The sequence below is a fragment of the Pan troglodytes genome, chromosome 3, assembly GCF_028858775.2.
Source record: "Pan troglodytes isolate AG18354 chromosome 3, NHGRI_mPanTro3-v2.0_pri, whole genome shotgun sequence".
NCBI classification, from domain to species: domain Eukaryota; kingdom Metazoa; phylum Chordata; class Mammalia; order Primates; family Hominidae; genus Pan; species Pan troglodytes.
This window is the reverse complement of record NC_072401.2, coordinates 59,984,502-59,997,649: the sequence shown is the minus strand read 5'-3', so window position 1 is coordinate 59,997,649 and position 13,148 is coordinate 59,984,502. Positions and strand designations below refer to the sequence as shown.

The following is a 13,148-nucleotide window of genomic DNA, read 5'->3' as shown; positions in this document are numbered from 1 at the left end:
TGAAGAAAACTGAGCCTAATCAAGACACACACCTGAGAATATGCCTTCTCCACTATTCTTCAGAAATAGAGAAAAAAAATTACGATCAAGTTTAAGATTAGAAATTTTTCTAAGTAGGTGATACCAATCTCCCACTGAATTCATAAAAACAAAATATTAAGAAGCACCCATAGAATGGTGACATTTAAGCAATTTTATTTCCTGGTAAGACCTCCAAAATAAATTAATTGCAAAATGTGTCCCTGGGGAGCTAAATGAGTTGACATCTACTTTTAGACATTTCAGTTAGAAGTCAATTAACTGTTGAACGGTATCTGCTAATATATATTTATATTGGCTTCAGTGACATTCCTGTTAAGGTATACAGACAGTAGTTAAATAACAGGGCCAACTATTCTGTTAAGGGTCTTCCTAGACAGATGAAAAAAGCCATGTATTCTTTCATTTCTCTCTAAAAGAAGAAAAATATAATTTAAAAATATATTGCATATTTTCTAAAACAATAAATTTATAGTGTTAATATTCATAGGGTCAATCAAAATGAAGCTTCTCCTTTGGGCCTGCATTGTATGTGTTGCTTTTGCAAGGAAGGTAAGTAAATGGACTTCCAAAATTGTAACAATTGTATAACCATTTGCTAATTGTTTATAGGGATTTGTGCTTATGATAAAGTTACTATAGTGTTTGTAATAAAGCAGCAGAGAGACATAGATGGACATGAGATTTGTAGTGTCAGACTTTTCAACGGAAAATTTAAAAATCAAAATAATAAAGTTGTAGTATCTGAAAATAGATAAACAGCAAGGAAAGAGAAGGTAAGTTCATAAATGTAGGAGGCTGGAGGAGGAAAAATTATAGAAAAGCAGGATCCCACGTAGATTATCTTAACAGAGTTTATCTCTTCAAATTATAGAATGCTGGATTGGGCTTCCTATGGCTGTGAAGTGCCATTGCTGGAGGTATTTATGTACAGACATTAGGGATACTTGATGGAATAGAAGTAAATGCACATCATACCTTTAGTGGAATGTTAAGTAATATAGTGTAATGCAATGGCCTTTAGTATAACATAAGTAGATGAAACTCTAATGTAAGACAAATCTGATGGCAAATTCTTAATCCTAGCCAGTGACTATGCTAAATATTATCTTTTTTTAAATGGAGAAAATAATAACACCTACACCATAACATTGTTTTAAAGATTTTATAAGGTAATTATATAAAGTGCCTAGCAGAGTACCTCAGGTATGGTAGAAACTCAACTGCTACTTGATACCATTTACTATTGATGTTATTATCATCCTGTCCAAACTTTAAACTATTATTTTTGTTCCCTAAAATTAGATAAATGAAGCTCCAATTCTTAAAATAATAAGTGATGATTTTCCTGTACTTTTTATTTTTATTCTGTAGTTCATAATCTGTGGTCAATTCACAAACCACATTGAAGCTTCATTGGAGCACAAATGGATCTATGGTCCTTCTGGTACTGTGAAGAGGTGGCAAAGACCACTCTTTTTTTTGTTGTATGTTTGTGGTGTTTTTTTTTTTTTTTTTTTTTTGAGACGGAGTCTCGCTCTGTAGCCAGGCTGGAGTGCAGTGGCGCGACCTGGGCTCACTGCAAGCTCCGCCTCTCGGGTTCACGCCATTCTCCTGCCTCACTCAGCCTACCCAGTAGCTGGGACTACAGGCGCCCGCCACCACGCCCGGCTAATTTTTTGTATTTTTAGTAGAGACGAGGTTTCACCGTGTTAGCCAGGATGGTTTCGATCTCCTGACCTCGTGATCCGCCCCCTCGGCCTCCCAAAGTGCTGGGATTACAGGCGTGAGCCATTGCGCCCGTCGCAAAGGCCACACTTTAACACACAGATGCACACACACACACACACACACACACCAGACAAAACCTGGCAGGTAAAAAGTGAATAGCAAAATCAGATATATGAATGAGAGCTGAATGATCTTTCAGATGATAAAGATTTATGTACATGTTGAATATTACAAACCAAAATCCATCCAGCCAAAGTAAAACTCCCTGAAGAAATTGTTTAGGTCAAAACCATGTAATGATAATGACGATGATAAAAAAAAATTCATATTAGTTACTCAAATTTCAAAAAAATTAACCATAAGTATTATTAAGCTTTGCAAATTTTTCAGCAATATGGAAATGTAGGTACAGATGTTTTCAAATACATAACCACATTAAAATATATTTTTCTTTATTTTAGAGACAGTTCCCCTTCATTGGTGAGGTAAAACTTTTTTTTCTTTACACGCAAGTATATTTGTTTTTATCTTAAAATATATTTTACATTTTAAAACTCTCTGATTTCTTTACAGTGAAATTTAGTGCCTGCTATTGCTCTTAAAATAATAGTGCTATTAAACTCTTCCGATTTGATAGAAAATATTTACGGAATATGTTTGTGTTCAACATATTTAGCAAAAGGTCTTCAGTCTTTTTAATGAGCAAAAGCATTAAGTGCACTCCCTTTGCAGCTTAAGAAAATTTTTGCTATGCCAAGGTTTTCCCCTCATGCCTCTATAATACATTGTCAGTATGTCCTAAGTTCATTTGAACAAACTTAGTGATGAATCTGGAGATGCTCTGTCTGCATGAAGGGTTAGAGCAAGAGAAAGCATGAAGTAGTGGGCCGGCCATATATTCAGGTGTGTGTGTTCAAGCTAGGAACCACTAGCAGGAGGAGTGTGTCCCAGTGAGTTAGATGATTTCTGTGTAGCAAATACCCATAAATTATCTCTATGAGACCAAAGCACATACTGGTTAACTGACGCTAGATGTTTTTTTCAGTTCCTTGTTACTTGTGCCTCAATTTCTGGTAACAGAAGAGTACTAAGAAAATTACACTTACACCTATCCACCAGTATGCCATAAATCAACATGACACTCTAGCAAAGAAAGCCCAAGAGACATAATCTGTGATGTGCACACTTTTGACCAACAATGATCAGACATATAACGAAGGAGTAGAAATCTTTTGGAAATAATGTTTTAAAATAGAAATATTATTAGGTATTATTTTGATTTTTTTGCATCATTTTACTTATTTTTTTATTATACTTTAACTTTTAGGGTACATGTGCACAACGTGCAGGTTTGTTACATATGTATACATGTGCCATGTTGGTGTGCTGCACCCATTAACTCGTCTAATGAGTTAATATTTAAGTCCTCAGATTCTAGGGCTCTATGATCCACAATGCAAATAATTGATATTTGCCTCTATGAACACCTGGGGACATATATTACTTATGTATATATGTCATACCTCAGGGGGCTCTGGCAATATGACTCGTGAGAAAAATTTAACTCAGTAATTCAGGAAACTTACCTAAAATTGGAAAAAAAATTAAATGTTAATTAAGAAGCTTGACTGGCTGGGGAATGTAGCACCCCAGACACAAGAAGAAAGAAACCTTGTCTGTTTTCCAGTATGTAGGATCCCCTAGCACAGAGATGGCACAGAGAAGGTACTCATTTTATACTTTTAAAAATAAATCACAGAACTTCCATCAAGAAAAACCTTAAAATATCTCAAAGACCCTGAGGGACAATCTACATTTATTGAGAAACTTCTCAGTATTGTATATTATTATATATAATAATAATATTATATACAATAACATTAACATCTACATCCAGTCTGCTCACCGTCTTGTTTATTTATTTTTATTTATATATATTTTTTGAGACAGAGTCTCACTCTGTTGCCAGGCTGGAGTGCAGTGGCCTGATCTCAGCTCACTGCAACCTCTGCCTTCCGGGTTCAAGCAATTCTCCTGCTTCTGCCTCCCGAGTAGCTGGGACTACAGGCGCCCGCCACCACGCCCAGCCAATTTTTTTGTATTTTTAGTAGAGTTGGAGTTTCACCATGTTGACCAGGATGGTCTCGATCTCTTGACCTCGTGATCCGCCCTCTTCGGCCTCCCAATCTGCTCACCCTCTTAATGAAAATTTGAGATGCACAGTGTTAAAGGAAGGGAAGCATTGACAAAGAAAGGTAGGAAGTTGAGAAAGATAATTCTGGAATATGGGACACCTGGAAGAGGAATAATGAAGCAGAGGCTTCAGTGGACACTTTAGAGACCCAGAGAGTGCTGAGCGCAGTGGGAAAGACAATGGAGGGTGCAGAGAAGAAGGCCCAGAGCTACTAATCTCATAATCCTGTATCAATCCTAAAAGTGCGAGTGCTTTCCTTCTATCTTTGTCCTGGCCTAGGTTAGCATATTCTGTGGACTATAACACTCTTATTTGCTTAAACACAAAATATTTCCTCCTCAGTTGGAGTTTATTCAATTTTCTTAAGAGATTATTACTTCTTACTTCAAAAATATGGAAGTACACTAGACTTAAGAAAGATAAGACATTGGAATTCTTTCAAAATATCATTACTTATCATATATCATCACAGTTGTACCATAAGTAATATATAGACAGGACAAATACAAACAATCAACTTCGACTTCTTTGTTTCTCCTTTAGGATGACAATGACGATGGTCACCCACTTCATCCATCTCTGAATATTCCTTATGGCATACGGAATTTACCACCTCCTCTTTATTATCCCCCAGTGAATACAGTCCCCAGTTACCCTGGGAATACTTACACTGACAGAGGGTTACCTTCGTATCCCTGGATTCTAACTGCTCCTGGATTCCCCTATGTCTATCACATCCGTGGTTTTCCCTTAGCTACTCAGTTGAATGTTCCTCCTCTCCCTCCTAGGGGTTTCCCGTTTGTCCCTCCTTCAAGGTTTTTTTCAGCAGCTGCAGCACCCGCTGCCCCACCTATTGCAGCTGAGCCTGCTGCAGCTGCACCTCCTACAGCCACACCTGTAGCAGCTGAGCCTGCTGCAGGGGCCCCTCTTGCAGCTGAGCCTGCTGCAGAGGCACCTGTTGGAGCTGAGCCTGCTGCAGAGGCACCTGTTGCAGCTGAGCCTGCTGCAGAGGCCCCTGTTGGAGTGGAGCCAGCTGCAGAGGAACCTTCACCAGCTGAGCCTGCTACAGCCAAGCCTGCTGCCCCAGAACCTCACCCTTCTCCCTCTCTTGAACAGGTAGGTTGTTTATATCTTACCACTATAATGTATGAGAAATGAGATTTGTAGAAGGGGAAAAAAAACCACTCCCCAAGCAAATCTATATCAACTTAAATATTTTGAACAGCTTTATTCAGATACAATTGACATACCACAAACTACACATATTGAAAGTGTATACTTAGATATGTTTTGACATATGTATACACTCATGAAAAGAGTTACCAGGATGGGGAATGTGTCTACTACACTCAAAACTTTCCTCCTGTTCCTCTGTAATCCCACATTCCCCATCCTCCCATCCCTGGGCTGTTTTTTTGTCACTACAAATTGGTTTGCATTTTCTAGAATTTTATGTAAGTGGAATAATATTGTATGTACTCTTGTGTCAGACATCATTCACTTTTAGAGATTTATCCATGAAGCTGTATTTACTAATAGTTTGGTTCTTTGCAGATTATTATTTTATTATACAGATATGCCGTAATTCATTTACCCATTCATCTGTTGAACAGATTTTAGCTTCCAAACTGGATGCATTTATTTACTTATTGCATGCTTTAATGGCTTAAGCATCCAGTACAATGTCAAATAAAAGTGATTAGATGGACATCCCTGCTCAGTTCCTAATATTAGGGGAAAGCATTATGTTTTTTAACATATCTTTACACACACACATGCACATGTATATGTACCTACATACCCTCCTCCTCCTGGGGCCATGTATACACTGTACCCACATATTATTATATCTATAACGTACACAACGTGTACATAATGTGTATGTGTAGTACACACAGATATGTGTGTATGGACATACATGTTCATGAGCTTTATTCTGGAATGCTATTAGGTTAGTATGCTTTTACACTTTATTAAACAGGAACAGATAAGTGTTTTTATCCAAGGCTAATTTTTCCTTTATTGAGATCAAACTATTCTGAGTGCTCAAACTTATGTCCTGTGAATTTTGTGGTTTTTCACTCTGGCTGGTGGGATCAAGAACTTTTTCCTGCCCTAGTACCAATTGTGAGTACCAATTGTCGTTCTATTCTGTCCTTTCAGGTAGTTCTCTACCTGACCTCAGGTAGTATCTTCATATAATTAATCAATACTCAGTTGAAATGTGAGCATAACCTCTTTTTTTAAAAAAATTCATCTTTTATTTTAGATACAGGGGTTACATGGGGTACATATGCAGATTTGTAACATGGGGATATGGTGTGATGCTGAGGTTTGGAGAATGGATCCCTTCTCCCTGGTAGTGAGCATACTACCCAAGAGGTAGTTTTATAACCCAGCCCTAACTACCACCTTCTAGTAGGCCACAGTGTCCCTTATTCCTATATTTATGTACATGTGTGCTCAATGCTTAGCTCCCATTTATACGTGAGAACACAGATATCTAGATCTTTGTATCTACATCTTTGCGGCCTGTTTTCCCGTCAGGTACTCTGCCTGTAAACGTCAGCTATCTTGACCTTCCTGGAGTCCCAGCTCCATCTACTTAACTCAGAGAATCTTCTGGGACTTTCTTTCTCTCTCTCTCTCTCTCTCTCTCTCTCTCTGTGTGTGTGTGTGTGTGTGTGTGTGTGTTTTCCCTTGCACCAAGCCATGGAAACTCACTCCAGGCAGTATGCTAGGACAATCATAGAGACCACCTACCTTGCTTCCTGTCTCTTAGTGATCACTATTTTACACAGTCTGATATTTAGATCTTGAAAAATTGTTCCTTCTCATTTTTCTTCTCATGTTTGCACATTATTTTGTTTTGAGCAAGGGAGTAAATGCAGTTTCTATTATTCATCTTGAACTTTAGCTTTAGCGAAGTTTACTAAACTTTTAGAAAAACAATTGTTTTCAGACAAAAAAAAATTTAAGAAGCAGCTAGTCCCTAAATTTTAGTAGATATGACCCAAGGAATTAGGCTATTTTACCAAAGGGAAACCATGATTCTGAACTACATAGAAGATACTCTGAACCCTGGCAAGAGGCTAAAAACTAATGGAAGTTTAAATCCACCAATGAATTATTTATGCAGCACATTGCCACCACTTGGAAAGCTCTAGTAGTTGTTACCTAGAAGGAGATAAGAACTCTTTTTCTTTTAAGATATTCACCAAGGGGTTACATTCAATGGTGTTTGCAGCTTCTCTAGAGAGGTATGATGAGCCAGGCTTGTTCTCCAATGCTTCACACATTAAATATGTTCATTCAGTAGATTTGACACAAGCACTTTCCATCTGCCGGGGTATTATTAACACTGTATATATATATATATATATATATACCCGTAGCTCATGGTTCACATGACAGTAGAAGGAAATGATAGAAAGTGAAGATAAAAAGAAATAGAACCTGATAAGAAGGGACCTTGAAAACACTGCTCAATACCTTGGACTTCATCCTGTAGCCAAAGCAATTTATTAGGGACCTTCACTGAGAGGAGTGATTCAACCAGTTCTCTGTTTCAGAAAGCTAAATCTAGTAGCAGTATAGAATACTTTAAACATGTTAAGAAGAGATCAGCAAAACACAACTTCTCAGAGAAGAAAGATTATTTAGAAAAGATAGGCCCAATACTATGAAATAAAGTACATTTGATTGTTTATGAAAAGATTTTTTTTAATGTTTTCTAGGCAAATCAGTGAAATTCTCTAGAAGAGTACCATGGGTTCATTTCTGTAAGTCATATGTGATAATATAATTTAGAAATTATAGATAAAGAGGTTAAATCTCATAATCTGAAGCTACCTTGGAATGTATTATATTTTTTACTACATGAAAATGAGAAAGTGGAGCTTAGAGAAGCACTGGTAGTTTGTGCCTCAGAACCTTTCAAACTATTAACTCATGTCATGTGTAAGGAACTCAGGCTACTTTTGAACAAATAGCGAGTTCCTCCTTAAATTGATCCAAATTGATTATGACTTGAAGATTTTAAATTAACAGTAGTTAATATAGGTAAAAACCTTTAACGTGGGAAAAGAGGGTTGGACTATACATAGAAAGAGGCATTGTTTAAGTTCTCACAGATTATTCTGTATGCTACCCCTTCAGCCACCACCCTACCCCATATTAAGAACTACTGTTTTAGAAAACAAACAATTTAGACCTGAAGTCTCCCTGTCCCTACATTGTACCACCCAAAGGCACAAACAAACAGCTCAACTGGACTCACTGTGTCTTAGTCATCTGATCAGGGGATAAGCAAGAAACTTGGCCGTCTTAATTTCAGGTTCTTCTCCTTCATCCCTTCTCAAAGATGTTCCAATTTTAATGTTTACCAGACAGGTAAATGACAAGGCTTTGACTGTCAGCCAAATCAAACTTATTTCTGAGGTGACATCACTAGCTAAAGTAGAATTGAAAAGCAAATGTGATGGTATTTATTATTGTTGGTGATACCTCTTTACAGCAGCCATTGCCAAAGAAACTAAAAGATATCCATTTTTAGTTAAACCTTGACTATTGCTATATTCTTTGGTTTTCATTTATTTTACTTTTATGTTAAATGAACAATTGGCTAGTGAATTAGTTCAAGATATTAGATACACATAATAGTTTCATATATTCTGTAGTCATTTGTATTTAGTATTTTGCCAAATAGCATGAATTTGTAGATAACCATTCATTATAGTCTTTTTGAAATAACATTAAAATCATAAATCAAGAAAAATAATTTTGCTTTAAGTGTGAGTCATTTGGTCATTTTATTATACTAAACCAATGTTATTTTCTTCTTTCAGATACTGATGCAGAAATAAGTGAAATCTACAAAAGTTTTCTTTCTTTTCCAAAGACTATTTCATTCTGTTGTATTCAGAGTATTCATCTCACTACATTGATTTGTTTATGGTAGTTTTTCCTTGGACTTAATTTATATTGAAAAAACATTGATAATTAAATAAATAAAATAGATAATTTAGACCAATGGTGATAAGGTCTGGATGAAAACTACGCTATGGAGGACTGAAATGGCAATCATTCAGCCTAGCCTGGAGTCTGATTATACAGCTACTATAGGATGATGTTAGTATTGGTTTTGAGTGCAATAAGTTTTTTCCTAAACAAACATATTTTGTAGTCAATGAACTTTTTGTCACAAAACAGTAAAACATCTGTGTTTAACCTATGGTAAACAACATGTTAATGAACTATGCTATCCATGACTTAATGGACAGTTCAAATGTGACATCTACAGTTTTTCATTTCTCTTTTATGCCAGCACACAATCAATTCATCACCAATTGTCATTTGATTTACTTCAAAAAATATACCCCCAAATCCTAATACTTCTAACCTTCTCCACTGCATCTAGCCAACTCTAGCTATTGTCGTCCCTAACAGAAATGGAGGAATAGCCTCTTTTTTTTTTTTTTTTTTGAGACGAAGTCTCACACTGTTGCACAGCTGGAGTGCAATGGTGCCAACTCAGCTCACTGCAACTTCCACCTCCCGGGTTCAAGTGATTTTCCTGCCTCAGCCTCCTGAGTAGCCGGGATTACAGGTGTGTGCCACCATGCCTGGCTAAATTTTTGTAATTTAGTAGAGACAGGGGTTCACTATGTTGGCCAGGATGGTCTTGATCTCCTGACCTCATGATCTGTCCGCCTCGGCCTCCCAAAGTGCTGGGAATACAGGCGTGAGCCAACGTGCCCTGCCAGAATAGCCTATTAACCAGTCTACCTGCTTCCACTTTTCCTCCACCCTGATCACATACACACATGCATTATCCACTGAGCAGTCACAATCAGATGTTAAATCAAACATTATTCAGATAAGATCTCTGCAAAGCCTCTGATACTTTCTCTTTTAACATGGAATATATTCTAAACACCTCTCCAAGGACACAAGACTTACCTTGTCTAACTAATGACTTTTCTAACTTCATTCCCTATCATTCTCCATGTTGCCCCATGCTCCTCGTGCAGCAGCTTTTTTTTTTCCTTTTTCAAATATCTTGGTTTTGATCTTATCCAAGAACCTTTGCCCTGATGTATGAATGACTAACTGCTTTTCTACTTTGGGGGTCTCATATAGAAATCCTGCTTCAGAATAGTCTTCCTGAACACTCTATCTAAATAAATCCCTCTTCTGCAACCCAGTGCTTTTTGTTCTATTACTGACTTCTTTTCCTTGTAAAAGTTACTATTACTGCTTTTTACCTTTTTATTTATTTGTGTATTGTCTTTGTTGTTGCCCTCATCTTATCTCCACAAAAATATATGCTCCATAAAAACAGGCATTTCTGTGTCTTATTCAGCACTTTATCAGGGCCTATAACAATGCCTGGGACATATTAAGTGACCAGTGAATATTTTTGGAAGGAAAGAAAAGAAGAAAGAATGAAGTAACAAATGAAGAATGAAGGAAGAAAAAATTTTTACAAACATTCAACATATTTTTATTTTGAAATAATTTTGTATTTTTCCCTATATCCTACATTGGATCAGAATATTACTGTTATGTATAGCCATGAGGACATGGTCTCAGAAAATGAGAAACTTTCTTAGACAGTAAAATTGTTAACTTGAGATGTTTGCTTCCATCTTCTAGAGCCAAGTAGGATCTAACTTTAATTTGACTTAGCCAATAATCTGAAACTATTATAGTATCTGTCTTTCACAGATACATGCAATATTCACCTCTAAATATTTAATGATAAATTTGTAATCATACATGATAGTCAATTTTAATGATTATGTTGTCAAAATTCAGGCTTTTTATATGAATTGAAGACTTTAAAGAAGAATTTGTAAATATGACTGTATAAGAAACAACAGAAAGATGAAGATGAACCAAAATATAAATATCAAGAGGCTACAAAGTCTTAGCAAATTATAATTGCTAATGGGACATTATGTGGTGTTTAGTATCACATTTAGAACGTAGTCATTTGTTAAGTTTTTCATGGGGTAAAAGAAAGAATTTATTCCAAGAAAATTTTGGAATTTTAAAAATAAACATGACATCTTATCATGAGAAACATTTACAGTTTTTGCTTTTACTACAAGATACTGTGAAATGTTCTGCTCTGTCAGTTGTGAAAGTATGAAATTTAAGTCTATCACTACAACAATATTTTGTTTTTAGTGTTCACTTTTTTCCTCCTGACTACATTGAGATGAGTTAGATTGAGTGAAAGGTAAACACTAACATTTGAATTGAGGTAATTTCCATTGTGGAAAACAAACTGTTGTTAGTAATCAGGCATCAGCTCTGAGACACAGAAAAGTCATCCAAACCAGAAGATTGGGAACTTCCTCAATTACTTTGTCTTCCATTTATTACATTCAATTAATCAAAAATGTTGTTAATTATACATTTTAAAGACTATTTTTGGTAAAGTCTATGACACATTCAAAATACTACATACAAGTTTGTATTATCATAAATAATCCGAAAGAAAACATACATGTAACCACCACCATCTGGAAATTTCACACTAAATTATAAAACATTTCCATCACTGCATATATTGTTTGATGTCCCTTTATGAATCCACCTTCTTCCTTATCTGTAGAGTTAAAAACTACTTAGTGGATTAGGGTAATTCATTCTACTTTTAAAAATTATTTTTCCACCTCTAATGTATTCTGTAAAATAATATTGTTCACTTTTGCCTATTTTTGAGCTTTTTATTGAAAAGATTTTGAGTCATATCTTTTGATCAATATTAAGATACATTTGCAGAGTTTTGTATGTGTGTTTATATCCATCTTACATACTTCTTTACTGTATAGTGTTCCCTTTAGCCACTGGAAAATGATATGATGTCATTGCTTACAGAAGGTGTCTGATTCTTATTCAGTGCTACTTTCTACAGACAGGTAACTATTCTCATTTATGATTAAGAAATGTTCACACCTTCACACTGGTATCAACTGCAACAACCACTATACTTCTCCAGTGATTGCCAGATGGCCCACTATACATCCTTTCTTCTATTTCTTTCTTTTGTGGCCAGAAAGTCAGGACCTCAAAGAGGTATAAGTTTGTGTGTATAATTCCCTGGCTTTTTTCTAAAATTTTAGTATGCATTTATATGGCCCTTACAATATATAGAAGAGTTTTATGAGTTTTAAAAATGTATATAAACAAGACATATAATAAATGGTATGTCATTTTGCAACTTACTATTTTTACTCAACATTTATATTTCTGAGACTTTTCACATTTTTGAATGTATTAATAGTTTCACTTTAATTGATGTTTGCCATGAAAGATCAAATATATCACATTTTATTTGAGTAAAAAGTAAACTATATTTCCTATATTATGCTATAGAACTTATAGACTAATTTAAGTTAATTATAGGCCTTATCTCAGGCCTTTGCAAGTAGCCTGAATAAAACTTTTCATTATTTATATTATCACATGCATATATGTGTGTATGTATATATGTGTGCATGTGCATGCATAATAAAAATCTTAACCCAAAACTGAAATAAAAAATTATAAGAGAAAATACTATTTTCTACCAATACCACAATGGATAATCTTTTTTAAATGACTACATATTTCGATAAGTTACAAAATCCATATATGAGTATGACACCAATAAGAACATTTTTCTCTAACAATTTTGAATATGAATAACCATGGATTCTAATAGCAAATATTATTAAAATATTATTGAAATAACTAACTGAAGTAAGTCACTTTTTTTTCCCTGTTTTTAATGGGGAGATGTTTGATGCAACTGTGATTCATTCAGTGAAGAGGCAGCACCATAACATTCTTACATTTAAATATGTTTTAATGCTTTATTTTTTTTAATTCCACGTGTGTATCCCAATTCTTAACTCTCAAAAATTATTTTATGAAAATTGGTGGAATAATTATGGTCACTATCAAAAAATTTAAGGTATTATTAAAAGTATCTTCATTAACTTTAAAATTTTTAATATAAAGTAAGAAAATAGCATCCTCCATTTCTTATTAAGCTATATCTACAGAAAATACAATAAGTAAATTCCTGTAATTTAAGGGCTGGAATTTAAATCAGAGTGTGTAAAAGGGCAACATGAATGCTTAATCCTACCTTCATGTTTTGATGCTTTTCCTTGATTGAAATGTTAAT

The 13,148-nt window shown here is 35.1% G+C and overlaps 1 protein-coding gene across 1 annotated transcript; it reads left to right on the top strand.

Moving 5' to 3' along the window:
- Window positions 1–401: 401 nt before the first annotated feature.
- On the top strand, window positions 402–12,709 carry PRR27 (proline rich 27). The gene is made up of 5 exons (XM_003310351.5): window positions 402–591; window positions 2,232–2,255; window positions 4,508–5,080; window positions 7,702–7,746; window positions 8,812–12,709. Exons 1-4 carry the CDS (start codon window positions 541–543, stop codon window positions 7,711–7,713), a joined length of 660 nt encoding a protein of 219 aa, XP_003310399.1. The 5' UTR covers window positions 402–540; the 3' UTR covers window positions 7,714–7,746; window positions 8,812–12,709.
- Window positions 12,710–13,148: the final 439 nt, after the last annotated feature.

Bases quoted from the DNA above. Each gene is read 5' to 3' on its own strand.
- PRR27 (XM_003310351.5), top strand. From the start codon at position 541: ATGAAGCTTCTCCTTTGGGCCTGCATTGTATGTGTTGCTTTTGCAAGG. The intron at 592-2,231 runs GTAAGTAAATGG...TCTTTATTTTAG, and splicing joins GTGTTGCTTTTGCAAGGAAG to AGACAGTTCCCCTTCATTGG. The intron at 2,256-4,507 runs GTAAAACTTTTT...TTTCTCCTTTAG, and splicing joins AGTTCCCCTTCATTGGTGAG to GATGACAATGACGATGGTCA.